A 15057-nucleotide genomic window follows, 5' to 3' on the forward strand; every position below is an offset into this window, starting at 1 on the left:
GCATTATGCATTTGGTATCACAGAAGTCCCTTTTGTGTTCTAAATTTAAAAGGGCAACTAGCTTCCATTTGGAGTGACCCATGTTCCAAAGTGTTTCCAACACTGCCTCAAAGCTTTTATTGTTATACACATATTCAAAACATCTCTCACTAGCTTCTAACAATAATGTGAAACTGCAAATTACAACCTAATGTGTGCTTTTGATCTTATGTTTGATGTCATGTCTCCATGGGACTAAGTTTAGCACTCAGGGTAACTGCAATGTAAACTACTTTCAAATGATCTGAGGGAAGATGTGCTCTTCATAGAATTCCAAGAAGACGTGCTGGTAGCATCTGCGCCATTTTCTATTACGGTAAATTGCAATATAATCGCTCTCTTGCTCACATACCATCTTAGAATCAGTCAGTTCAGTTTGGATGAGGAAGTGAAAATGCCATGCACATTATTCTCTGTATTTTTTCTTATTTTTCCAAAACCAGTTCTCTTGAAAACAGAAAGTGCATTAGCAAAATATCCCCATGGCATTTATTCAAACAGTAGTCTAAGCCTGTGTAAATTGCATAATACAGTACAACCCAATTCAAAATACTACTCTCAGTTGACGTTTTTTACTGAATACCACTATTTTTTTCTATTTAATCAAAGTGCCTGGTAAGGGACAGACGTTCATCTTTCATTACGAGCTCATTTACCTCATGATCAATTTTCACTACATCTCTCTGTCCTCAGGGCAACAGCTGCATGAAAAACCCAGACACAAAATGAAAGAGAACAAAAGACCTTATGTCATGAAGTTTGTTGATTGTTATGTATCGATGGATTGTTGTGACTACTATCAAGGCGCAAAAAAGCGAGAAAGCTAGTAGTAAACCAGGAAGAAAACAAAAATGTCTTTGTTCTGGTCAGAGCTCCTGCAAAAGTCATTCTGCTGTCAGAGGCAATGGTGGTACGACAACAGTTTGCTGGGAGTGTTGATAATGATACTGTAAGGTAAACTCTCTCTCTCTCTCTCTCTCTCTCTCTCTCTCTCTTACACACACACACACACACACAGAGAGAGACAGACATGCTCTTTGTCAACCTCTTTGTCTCTCTCTTTCGCACACACACGCACCGTTCTGTTTGAGGGGAGAAGGAAGAGGTAACAGGCAGATTAACATGGTTGGGAGGGAGAAAGCTTGGCGACCGGCCCGCCCACTCATGCCCCCTGCCTTATAAAGAACCTCAAGAATGGGAAAGACCCTCTTAGAAAGCTGAGCCAAACAGCCGGAACAGCACATTGGTTGCTGGAACGAGTGAGAGACAGAAAGAGGGCGAGAGAGAGAGATTTTAATCTGCATTCATGGATGAACAGAGAGGTAAGTCTATGACAAGCACTTGCATAAACACTTTAACATATTGAGTTCACACCAGGGCAGGATGACATTTTACAAGTGGTGTGCAAAGACAAGAAAAAGGAATGCACATAGCTTTTCAGAGCTATTGGACAATGCTTGTATTTTGTTTAATGGAGCTGGATGACTGTGTGCACTAAACTTGAATAAAACAAGAGCATGTGTTCACATTAGTGGCTAGGCATTACGTACTTATTTGTTGATTTACAGTATGGCAGACAAATACAGAATTATATGGTGTGTTTAGCTTGCCACAGCCTTTCCTTAGTGGTGTGCTAAATTACAAACCAACAGCGTTTTGTTAAGTCAGCTAACTCATTCAACTCAAATGAAATCATTTTCATTTTATGGATATGACTGCTTAGTGGCATGATCTGTTCAAGATTTCAGCAGGAGACCTGACCTGTACAACATCAACTGACCGTAAAATAATTTAAAACATCCTTTGATGTATGCACTTTCCATAATGCCGTCTAAATTTCTGGACAACCTATTAAACAGACACAGCCACTCATGAAATGTTCATGCACTGCTTTTACATAAAAGAATATAGATCTTCTTTATGACCTCTAGGGAACATATACTAGATTAGGAACTGGAATATGCAGTTGGAAAAGTGTCATTGTTCCCTAAAAAGTGCTCTCATACTCTGTTTGGATTATTTGAGTAAACAGATTATTTGAGGCTATGTAAATAAAGGAAGGTACAAAATATGTGAATCCCTGGAAGGCTGAATGTTCATCTAATGCCGAACTCAGCATCTGGTGTCCATCTAACTGCTTTAGCATCTGGAGTCTGTGAATTAGTGCAGGACTCAGGCATCCTCGTAGAGAGAGAGAGAGAGAGAGAGAGAGAGATTGTTACGTAACAGCTGAGGATTTCTTCCCGTGTGTGAACAGACCATCTGGTAGCTAAGCAATCTAGAGTAACAAAACAACTCTCAACATCTCTGGATTATTACCATGACGACAAAGATATTTAGGTTGCTTTCTGCATCAATCTTCTAATTAAGCAAATGATCCATTTAGCAATATCTCTGCGCAGCACATGGAAAAGAATGATGGGAATGTCGCTGTTGTATTCTAATGCTTAAATGAGGAAATTTGTACTCACTGTTTGCCATTTTCCTCTCATTCTTCAACAAGAGCCTGTACTTAGTGCTTTGAGGAAGCTACCAAACTTCCTGTAGCTGACACAACAATGTCAGTGTGGATGTTCCTCATTATTGCAGTCATGAGCATTTGAGGAAGTCCCACCCCTCCCACACACAAGGCCTTATTTGGAAGCCTGGCTGGGGTGATTCCCTTTAATAAAAGGCAATTTCTGAAATGTAGAATTTTAACAGTACAAGATGAAATAATATGCATTGAAAAAGTGTTAATGAAAAAACAGGCTCATTGTGTCGTCACAATGTGGTCTACATCATAGCGTGACAGTTTTAAAGCTGTGAGACTTGCGTGGGTCGAAGACCCAAATGATTTTCACCCCTGTTCCAAATGTGTCAGAATGTGGTCTGGTTATAGGCACTTAACAAAATATAACACTTACTGTGAAAAGGTCAGTCTACATTTTACATATAATTTATGTATTAAATTAACAAAAAAAATTAACATGCATTTAAAATAACATTTCAATTTATATTAAAATGTTAGTTAGATTAACTTAACAAATACAAAAACACTTTTATATACCAGGAAGCTGGTCTGAAAGTCTAACTCATTAAGAAAGTCTGAAGACCACTTCCTGCTCATTGGGTAAAACATAGGGTTAAAAAATAGGGTTCTTTTTATTATAATCATTCTTTATAATGGAGATGTCTAAAGCAGAAACAAAAAGAAATTTGTGATTTTGTGAATTTAGTTGAAATTTAAAGTGGAGCCGTTTCTAATGACTCCGCAAGGTGCAGTCATAAGCCACTTAAACCCTTTTTTCTTTAGCAGACATTTCCTGCATGTGCATGTGAATGTATGATGCATCAAAAATTCTGTTGTATTAACATAATTTATCATTAACTCATTTTTATTTATCAATGTTCAAAGTATCAATTTTTTTTCAAGAAACAATTTTTTTATATACAGGACTTTAAAATTTTGATTAAAGTTCTCAACTCAAATATTTTTAACATGACTTAAACCTTTCATTTATCATTTCCAAGATATAAAGTTAACAGAAACTTCAGTGATAAATGTAACCTCCCACAACCTAATGGCAACCCCTAAACTCAAAAATATGACAAACTCTTCTAAACACTAATTCGTTCTCTTTACTGAAAAACGTTTAAAATTATAATCTATTAAAAAAATAATACTCTCCCAGCCAGAGGCGTATTAAGACCTCATGGTGCCCCTGGGCAACAGCCCCAGAGGTGCCCCCCATCAACCCACACGCAAGAATCCACTCATTAAATGATTTATATATTAAAAGATTTTATAAGAATGAAACTCAGCAATTTACAATATACTATTTTACAAGAATTATACATTAACATGACACTTTTGTAGACTATAACACAAAAACAACTCTTTTCCATTAAGTATTTTTAACAATTAGGCCTACTGTAGTTAAGGGGCACCTGCTTTCTGTTGTAATGTTACATTTCAGGTTTTGATGTAATTTTAAAAAATCACTAACATTTTTTTAACAAGTGTAAATGTTGTGCGTGCCACAAAATGGGGGTACAGGGACACACACACACACACACACACACACACACACACACACACACACACACACACACTATAGTTTGCATGTATGTATTCACATTAGGGGGACAATGGAACAATGTACAGATTTTCAGGACATTGGGACTTTAATTCACCAAAGTGGCATTCACCAGATTACAATGTATAGCAAGGTTATTCATAAAAATAACATGAAACGTTATTGTTTCTATTTTAACTGCTATACAGCTATTCAAACGCTCCTTTTAAGCACAGTATGTGTACATTCTTCTTACTAAACGATCACATAAGTACTAAGATAAAAGTGTACTCAACTAAAAAGGACACATATGAATTGATTGCTATAGTGATGACACCGACCGTTCTTCACTTTCACTTTAAAACCCAGGTTTGGATCTTCAATAGTGGCCTTACCTCCACGTACTATTATTAGCAGACATTATCGGCACTATAACATCTTATTTCTGACGCATGCCATGTATATATACACCTTTATTAATCAGTGCTAATCCCCGCATTTTTAGGCTCCGCTACAACAATGCGCTCTTCATCGTTCCGCTTCCATCTGTTTGAAGATTAAAGTGTAGGCTACACGAAAGACGACTCGCCTAATAGCAGTCACTTGTGATTGGCTGAATGTTAATTCACTCAAATCTATGTAACTAACCAGATAACATGGGCGGGAATTTTGGCGGAGGTGTGTCGAAAAAGTGCGGAGGACAGAACCATTTTTATCTGAAAGTGGGGGTATTCCCGCACATGGTGCCACGCCTATTTAGCGAGATGCGTGACTTAAGTCTTAAAAAACAAGTGCTTAGTACATTTATAAAAAATATATATTTTGTATTGCGGGTTTATTTGGTGCCCCTAAAGTCTTGGTGCCCCTGGGCACTTGCCCAATTGCCCATATGGTTAATCCGCCTCTGCTCCCAGCTCCCAGAGCTATTGAGAGAGAGTCGCGACAAGGAACGTTCACATTTTTCGAGTGTCACGTGATTTATGAAGCCTTCAGATAGTTCCAGGAAGTTATTTTTTTTCTTTTAATTCTTTCTTTCTTGAATTTTTTATTCTTTAAACAACTTACGTCTTTAAATGTGTTAAAAGTTTACCTCAGCTGGACTGATTTGCCGCAGCATGCGTCACTTGTAAATTAACTTCCGGGAACTATTGAGAAGCTCTCCTAATGCAGACGCTTTTTTTCCTAATGCAGACGCAAAGCAGGGCCGTGAACAGAACTTTTGAGAAAAATTAAAATTTATTTTCAGAAAAATTAAAATTTTAGACACATTGTTTCTTGCGTAAAGAAAACGCTGTACTTGTTCAAACAACAAGATCTTTATTTAATGACAACATTACCCTTGCAAGACGTTCAGCTGCTGTGTGTGAAATGAACTGGGGTGGGCGTATCGATCCTGAAGTATAGATACTTCCGATACTGAGGTTGTATCGAAAATGATCGATCCTAACATAAAAATATCGATACTAATGTGTTTTTACTACTGATTTTATTTATTTTATAATTGTATAATGAAGAAAAACAAACAAAAACAAAAAACAAAAAAGTCTGTCTTTGATTTATTTTATTTGTGTGCAGAGATAAAAAATCTCTGTGTTCTCGTGCCATCCTGGGGTCGAAGTGTTTTCGGAGGGTTGTGTCGTGCTCTGTAGTCATCAGTCATTTCACAACTCAACAACACAGAACACGCTCACTTCCTCTAACCTTGACGTCTCACACAGTTGAAATAAACATCCTTCTCTGCAAGAATACACTTATGGGAAACGATTGTACTGAAATGTTTATAAAATGTATACATCACATGTGACATGGTCATTTCAAAACAGAGAGAATCTGATTTTGTGCAAACAATTGATATATAGTAGAGAATGCACAGTTAACTACAATAAATAATGGAGATTAACAACTTTGTAATAATGAAAATTGTATTTATTTATTATAAAAATCAGAGTGGAGATCTACAGCGCTTCTCTCAAATGCCAAATACAAAATATTTTAATCTAGCATATCTCTTTGCGCAAGTCTCTCTTTACTTCGCTGAGAAACAGTTCTCATCACTGTTTGTGCTGACAAGCCCGTTGACCACAAGATCACTCTGGCACTCTCTTCGAACATGGGTGTGACAAATGCTATTCTCTCTTCTGGAAATTCTGACTGCAACCTTTCTTAACCGCTAAGCCACACACATTTTCAATGGGTCCACTTAATGTCTTCGTAAGTCTGTAAAACTAATTGATCTTCATCATATCTAAGCCTCTTGGTGTAAAGAGGCTTCTTGGCTCTCTCACCAACAGTCTGATTGCTTTCAAATGGACTGGATTTCAATTGACATTGTTAGGCAGTATGGTGCAGAGGAAAGAAAGGCGCAATTAATTTTATTATATTTCTAATAAAAGCCTCACACACGGATGACTGGGAAATGTAACTCGGTGGAAATGCACTGTTAATATGTATTGTTACTGTAAGACTTCAATGACGATTTTCCAAGAAGCTGTGTCAAGCCGAGATGATGTAAGTTCTCATCAGCGTGAGCTCTGTATTATTTACACGCCTCATTTTTGGCTGATACTACTGTATCTGAGGATTACACCTGTCAACGTGTCAATTTGTTTCCTAGTGTTTGCACAACGTTTCATGAAGAACTTCAGACTTTAGCAAAAATACCATTAAGAGGACAATTTTAATGTTTTATGCTTATGTTATTCAAAAAGACAAAAATAAATCTTCATAGGTTCTTCTATAAAACTTTAAACAATGCCGTGCCACTCCAAACAATATTGTAGCCTATATTACCACCATGCAACACATGGGATAGCTCACCAAAAAATAAAAAACCCTGTCATGATTTATTCACCCTCACGTCACTCAAAAACTGTATAGGCCTATGCCTATTTGAAGCACAAAAGATGATATTTTGAGAAATGTCTCAGCGGTTTTGCGTCTATACAATAGAAGTCAAGATAAATGAAAACTGCTTTGTTGTCTATGCGTTTATCTCTAGATCCCTCATGGATTTTCATATTCTTGTCTTTTGAATGCCTTTCTGAATGTGGAATGGAATTTCAGAATTTTGTTTTCATCGCTCAAAAGAAAATGCATTCAACCCCAAAAGAACACAAAGACATTTAAACCCGATGCTGTTGGTCAAGCTTTCCCACGATTCTGCTGTAAGAACCCTTCTGCACATAGGGTGTGAAGTGACATGCACCATTTTTTACCTTGTCTCATGAGTGTCACATTGATACGGATTACGTCATTACTGCTTATTCAAGCAACCTGAAGCATGTTAGTGCAGGTGAACCGTAAGAGGACAATCAAACCTGCTGTAACAGGTTTAGCCACAGATTTGGCCTACAGTGAGTGTTCAGTCTGATTAGACATAATCAAAACTGATGATGCGTTCATGTTGGATGAATTCATAGACACTCCAAATAGAGACAGAATCTGTTTATTTGAGAGCAAGTTTGAGAGTTGGTAAGTGTCCCTCAGTGCACCTGTTATAACAGAGATGCAGTAGAGATGTGTAGGTTCAGGTTGCTATATAAACTTTCTTTGTCACAAGCCTCAGTTCAGAAAAATGTTTTTGTTTATATTTCCCTTTGCACAAGAGGAAATGCAACTAAGTTTCATAATGATGTGCAGTTAAGTAAGGCCAGCAACCTGTCACTGGTGCCGCTGATTGTTTTCGGGACATGTTTCTATGGATATATCAGCAACAGTGATTGGCAGAGATTAGGAAAGACAGTAAAAGCTCGAGGGTGATGTGTTTGGTCTGGCAAGGTTGGCTGGATGAATGCAACAAACACAGACATTGTAATTTGTCCTTAAAAGACCATTGATTGGATTGATTAGTTTTACTGATATTTTTATTAGCATAACAGTGGTCCTGCTGCTTTTCTCTGTAATCTATAGTACAAAATCTATTTCTCTGTACTTATTTTACTGTCAAGCAGTGTGTTCATGGGACAACCCATCAGCTACACCCATCAGATCAAATGACCACAATTGATGAATTACTGACTCCAGTTGTAGTCATCTGCAGCATCTGCAGCATACACGTTTTTCATAGAGAGCATGTCAGTTTGTGCATGACATATAAGGTATGAGTCGTGCTGCACACGTTTTGCATGCTAACTAACATGTCGTTTTTCCATGCAACTTTCAGATTGGTGTTTTTTTTCCTGAAGGTGTTGAGGAACACACCAAAACATTTGTGGCATTTTAACTTTAAATTATTTTGATGACTTAATTATCAGATCATTTTTACAGTAAATCCTTTGTGTATCGACTTGTAGTATAGCTTTTGAGATGGCCGCAAGTCAGGGATTTTGTGAAAAGGTTGGGTGGGATCCAATGATGATGGGGGTATTGTGCAAACAGAAATGTTCAGTGATTCAGTCTGAAGCACTGCCAGATCCAAAATAGACAATGATGCAAACATTTCCAGTCCTTTCCCAGACATGTATCATTACTTGATAAGGACCCAAAAAATACCTTAATTCATATTGCACTTTCAATAGTTTATAAAAATATTAAGTTTACATTCACGCATTTGGCAGACGCTTTTATCCAAAGCGACTTACATTGCATTAAACTACACATTTGTTTCGAAGTATGTTGTAAATCTTACCCTACCTAAAAAAAAGTCTAAAGGGTTTTTCTGTATTTATTTTTCTATTTTGAACAATATTTTTTCTGTTTGAATAGATACTGTAGTTAGTTCTTATTTAATACATACAGACTACGTGAATAATCATTTATTGGGGTGCATCAGAATGTTGCATGAAAGTGTATCAGCATTGCTTGTAAAATAACCTTTTGCATGTGTTCTCATATAGGCTATATATTCAGACAACTAACAGATGCTTTCATAATTCTATTACGATGTTTTAATAATACTTAATGTATAAAACGGTTATGCTTTATTGTGACTCCAGACCTTTTAAAAAGTTTCCCAAGCACGTACCTCTTGCAAACTGCATGCTGAAGTTTAAGCTAATCGGGACTCTGATCTGTATGCAGCTCATGGCAATTCTCCAAAGTGGGTCAATCCCAACGGGGTGTACTAGGGAATTCCGCTAACACGCACCTGTGACGTCGCTGCAAGCCTGGCTCCTCGTGCGAAGAGGGTGTTTCCCCAAATTCACATCAACTCCCCTTATATAATGAACGAGACAAGTAAAACCGCAGTTGCGTACTTAGATGTGTGCGTGATCTTGCACACAAATAATAAAATCCGCACGGCTAAATTGTAATTTAGTGACCAGGAATTGATCCCGTTTGATTCGGAGTCACTGCAGGAACCACGACAGTCGTGTACGACAGCACAGACATCTCGCACCGGTAACAGACACGAGCGCCGCGGGTCCTGATGGGTAGGTGGTGGAAAGCTCTGAGAGGTGCCCCGATTTAAATGAATGAATTGTGTCGTATACTGTAGCTGATGTTTGCTGATGTTACTGACTAGTTAGGCTACTACTGTAAACAATGCGAACCTTTCCAATAACAAAGGAAATGTGTTGTGGCTTTGTTCAAGTAGGCTACGCTGTGTTTTTGCAGCAGTGGTCTTGTACTGTTTATTTATTTGTTCGTTTTAAACGTGCTTTTCAATTGAGCACTTTTATGACTACTGCCCCTTAGATTATAATTTGAATAGTATATTTTTTCTATAGTCAAAGGTGACATGTTTGACATTTTAAATGGGACATTTTAAAATAACATCACAGGTGTTTCTAAAACTTGATATGATATCAAATGACCTGTATCTAAAACAAATAAATGAACACGTAGTTTTATATAATAAAAATGTAACATTTTACAGTATTAATTTTACAGTAAAATTCAAATTCAGACTGAAATATACAGGGCCTCTTATATGTCTTTCTTGTATAAACAGAGACAGCTGGGTAGGCTATGCATGCCCATGGGTTTCAAGCCTTGTTTGTTTTTCCACTAAACTGACAGGGATTACAGTTTGATCTATTTTCATTTAACACCTCACCAAGGTATAGGGCTAAATCTAAATACATATATCTGCTTACTATTCAGATTCAGTAAATGATTGCATTGCAGATTCTGAATAGAAATGACCTAGATTCAGTTATAAATTAAACACAGAATTAAAATGATATTGATTGGAGCCTATCTACAGTAAATAATTAAAAAGGTTGTACAGTTCCTAAATATTTATGTTAGTTATTAAATAAGTGATTAGGCCTGCTTTTTCCACTAGTTATTGTTCTGCGTATTAGCCTATTTATTGTTCTCAGTAATTCAGCTGGCACTGTAATTAACCGCCTCTGTGTGTTTTATAAGCTTTAAAGACTGCACATATTGATGATATTTATCAACCTGCTCTCTGTCTTTGACTCGGTTTAGAAGTACAAGTAAAGAACCCATGCCACAGGCCAGTGTTCATCATTCTGACTGCTGTTATTGCTGTGGGGATCATCATTGTGGTTTCCATTTCTGTTGTCCAGAACAAGCGTATATCGCAGAAGTACAAGGTAATTGAAACAGCCATTTACAGTAAGTAATTATTTATAAAACATTTATGTTACAGCAATGTGCAAATGATACACATTGAGTCAAGATTGTATTTGAACTTATTTTTTGCTCCTGATGTTACAGTATGGAATAGTTCTGGATGCAGGCTCCTCCCACACATCCGTCTTCATCTACGAATGGCCAGCTGAGAAAGAGAACAACACAGGAATGGTTCGACAGACACACACCTGCAACGTTAAAGGTACATGAAAAAACTTCAGTCTAGTATCTCAATGTTTATTTGAGAACGTTTTAATTATAGACACGCTAAATAACTTCCAATAGGAATTTTTACAATAAAGCATCTGTAAACAAATTCTGCATGGGTATTCTGAGGAACTGGCTTTTGTGCATCATGTTTCTTTTTTACCCGTAGGCAAAGGCATCTCCAGTTATTCCGCAAACCCAGAAGGAGCCGGCATGTCCTTGCAGGAGTGTATGGAAGAGGCTAAACAGAAAATTCCTGTTCGCAGGCACCTGGAAACCCCTGTGTACCTGGGAGCTACAGCAGGCATGAGACTGCTCAAGTAATTGATCCTCAGTTGTGTCAATTACAGCCAAAAATCAAGTGGGGAACATATGTTGTGAACAATGTTAAATGGGACGTGTCAAGTGATGGCACGTTCCCTAAACAAGTCAATTTTGAATACATCTTAAAAAAATAAATATTCAAAAAAATAGTATGGTTTATCTAAAATGCAGTATTAGACTTTATTGTTGACTGGCCTTTTTTATAGTGATGCACCTTCGATCATCGATTAGTATCTTTTGTTAAGATTATGTTTCTATTTTTGTTAATTAAATGTAAACAGACAAAACATTTTTTTTTCCTCAAGGATGGAGGATGAAGATGCTTCCGAGAAAGTGCTAGCCTCTGTGGGACGTTCTCTGCAGAAATATCCCTTCTCCTTTCAGGGAGCTCGAATCATTTTGGGTCAAGAGGAGGGAGCGTTCGGCTGGATCACTGTGAATTACCTGAGTGACAACTTGAGAACGGTACGGCAGTTATGTCTCACATTTAATGATGTTTGGGTTGCAGAATCCACACAAACACAATTTTCTAAACCGTGAGTTCCATACAGAACAATGTTGCTGATTTTGCAGAGGGTTTGTGAGCTCCCAGCAAGCATTGCAGCATGACAAAAATTCTGTGGTCCCTAGGATTATTGTTTGCTGACTTTATAGTGTTGTCATCGCTGTGATGTCATTATAAGCTATTCTTTGTGTGATAATACTATGAGGTCATCTTTCGACACCTTGATATTTGTTGATAGTCACTGTTATTATGGTTTCGTGTGGTGAGGCTTTCGTACGTTCTGTTTGGATTATATGTTCTGTTCCTCAAAGGCAATAATTGCTGAGTTCTCTGCAGATTAAGTCACGTAAAACCTCACGTAAGAATAAAATGATGAAAATTATTAAAATGCTAATTGATCATTTTCTATGCAATTTATTGAATAATTACATTAATTACAACAATAATCAAGGCAGTTTCACGAGAACACCAAAATTGCTTTGAATGTCTCTGTAGAATTCTAGGCTATCTAAGTTTGGTTTTTAAGTGAGCTTGTATGTTTATCTTTTAGGCCACAGGGACCCTTGGTGCTCTTGATCTTGGCGGAGCCTCCACTCAGATAACCTTCGTACCCAAACAGGAAATTGAATCACAGGACAACGCTATTGACTTCAGGCTGTACGGAAACGATTATCACTTGTACACACACAGCTTTCTCTGTTTCGGGAAGGACCAAGTGCTTAGGCTTTCTTTGGCCGAGAAGTTTCACTCCATGGTATGTATATACAGTTGTATAAACATGTAGACCACACTTGTATCTAATATTTTTTATTTATCTTCCCAAGATAGATTCAACTTTGTTAAGGGATCCCTGCTTCCACACTGGATATAACCTCAGCAAAAAATATGTGGATGTCTTTGATACACCCTGTATAAAAGAAAAGAGTGCCTCACCTAAAGACTTTTTCCATGTTGGGGAGGGGGTTTGGGTGGAGTGCCAAAATTCGGTCAGGAAGGTTTTTAATAAAAGCCATTGTGGATACTCGACATGCTCTTTTGATGGTGTTTTCCAGCCTTCTGTTGAAGGAAAATTTGGGGTAAGAAACGATAGAGATTTAAATGTTTAGATGTATAGTTAAATGAGTAGTTCACCCAAAAACAAAAAATCAGTCATCTTTACTCGCCCTCTTTTAAATCTGTTTGACTTTCCTTCTGCAGAACACAAAAGAAGATATTTTGAAAAATGTTGGTAACCAAAAACCGTTGATCCCCATTGACTTTTATTGAATGGACACAAAACCAATGCAAGTCAGTGGGGACCAACGGTTTTCGTTTATCAACATTCTTCGAAATATCTTCTATTGTGTTCTGCAGAGGAAATAAAGTCATACAGGTTTGAAATGACAAGAGGGTAAGTATATAATGACAGAATTTTTGTTTTTGGGTGAACTATTTAATGGCTGGTTGTTATAAAAACAATAATGGTTCTGCACCTATTTTATTCTCCAGGCTTTCTCAGCTTTTTTCTTTGTTATGGACTTTTTGAATCTGACAAGTGGCACATTACATGAAGCAAAGTTGAAGATGAAAAGGTATTGCGCCACCCCATGGAAAGAGGTGAGATGTTTACGCATGTCTTTTAAAGACGTTTTAGCATTTTGATGGATCCGATGTCTAAACGTGAACTTGCCTGTCTTTTCTAGATTGTGCAACGATATCCCAGTATAAAAGAGAAGTATCTCTCTGAATACTGCTTCTCAGGAACCTACATTCTGACGCTTTTGGAAGATGGATACAAGTTTACCTCAAACAACTGGAAAGACATCCAGTTTATTAAGAAGGTAATAAAGTAAATGCATGCTTTACTAACAGTCAATTATTTCTCTTGGCAAAATATGTGGTTACTGATTGTGCGTGTGAAGAAAGGTTGTATTAAAGAAACAAATCGCCCAGATGAATGTTAACTCATTATTCTTGGAATGCACAAAAAGGATTTTTTAATAATGTCCCGGCCACACATTATATAATAAAGGTGCTGGTGCCGATGAATATCAAAAACAACACCATAAAGTAATTTGAGCAATTTAATTTATGTAATTTAATTATCCAGCTCGCACAACTGGTCTTGAATGATACACAAATTCACTTAAATGATCATGGTTTCAGCAGTTAAGCTTTTTTACTTCATAACACTTGACAGCCCTATGCCGTCCCTGTTCACTTTCATTATATAAAAAAGAGTGGTGTACTGCTGAAAAAATGAAACAATGAGTTCGAAAAAACATTAGCTGAACTATTCCTTTTTATGTTATCAGTCTGAAGATCTCTTTACTTCATGTTTTTGTGCAGATAGGAGACAGTGATGCTGGCTGGACATTGGGTTATATGCTGAATCTGACCAACATGATCCCAGCTGAAGCTCCAGACATACCCCTGATGGCACATGGGGGATACGTTTCATTTATGGTCCTCTTCACACTCCTCATATTTCTTCTCTTCTTTCTGGCCTTTTTATATTACCGTCGGTCCACACGTACAGCTCAGAAAGACATCATATAGCTCGCCTGATATGCTAAGGGATGTGCTGCAGTCTCTTAGTATTGAATGTTTGTTTCTGCAGGCTAAAATCTGTAAGATTCAAAACTATGTTTTGACTTGTTTTTAAACGTTTTTTTTTAAGTGTCAAAGAATTTGGACTTCATACCTCATTTGAAAGATAAACAGATTTCGGGAGAAAAATGTTTGTCCTGGGTTCTGGTGCAACTGCATGAAGGCACATGAGAACTCGGTGGGAAGTTGCTCTTTCTGTTATTTTATGTATTTTGGTGGTGACTTACAGTAAGGTTGTGTTTTTTGAAAATCTCTTGACCAAAGTTTTGGCTTTGGGCAGCTGGGTGTGGGCTGAGTGGAAATGGATTGCAGGGCTTCCTAAAAAGAAAGTGCACTGACGATATATTGTGTGCCTTGGAATCTTTTACGAAGGTTTCTCAATTTACTTATACTGTAGAAAAGCACATGCACACATTTTCTGGATGACAGTATCTCTTAGATATAACGAAAAATATTTTGCTCTTTTTAATTTGCATTATTGTCTAAAGGTTGATGTTTAAACGAAATAAAAGCTTTGTAATAGCAAAAGGAGGGCATTATGTCAGGCTTGTCATGCATTTTCTCTGCTTACTGTGTTTGGCTTTTTATTGTATCATATTGTACCAGGAGAGGCTACAAATGTTCCTATCTGCTTCTGTAAGGCACATTCTATGTGAAATCACTGTGTAGTTCTGAAATATGTATAATTACGTGAAATTCTGTTTTTATATATTTAAACAACACCTCTAGCAAATTTCTGTAATAAACAAACAAAATCCCGGTTGTGGTTGTGTACATTTTGTAATGCAAATT

At 37.1% G+C, this 15057-nt stretch overlaps 1 protein-coding gene across 2 annotated transcripts; it reads left to right on the top strand.

Moving 5' to 3' along the window:
- Positions 1-952: 952 nt before the first annotated feature.
- On the top strand, positions 953-15019 carry entpd1 (ectonucleoside triphosphate diphosphohydrolase 1). 2 transcript variants are annotated; one of them, XM_057359203.1, is made up of 10 exons: positions 953-1361; positions 10473-10600; positions 10725-10842; positions 11017-11167; positions 11477-11636; positions 12227-12430; positions 12501-12752; positions 13165-13272; positions 13359-13496; positions 14005-15019. In XM_057359203.1, the coding sequence occupies exons 1-10, from the start codon at positions 1346-1348 to the stop codon at positions 14212-14214; spliced, it is 1485 nt and encodes a 494-aa protein (XP_057215186.1). In that variant the 5' UTR covers positions 953-1345; the 3' UTR covers positions 14215-15019. The 2 variants fall into 2 exon arrangements, with proteins under 2 accessions (XP_057215186.1, XP_057215187.1); XM_057359204.1 differs by lacking the exon at positions 953-1361 and adding an exon at positions 9147-9469.
- The last annotated feature ends 38 nt before the right edge of the window (positions 15020-15057 follow it).

This window comes from Triplophysa rosa, linkage group LG18 (genome assembly GCF_024868665.1).
Source record: "Triplophysa rosa linkage group LG18, Trosa_1v2, whole genome shotgun sequence".
Taxonomy (NCBI): Eukaryota; Metazoa; Chordata; class Actinopteri; order Cypriniformes; family Nemacheilidae; genus Triplophysa; species Triplophysa rosa.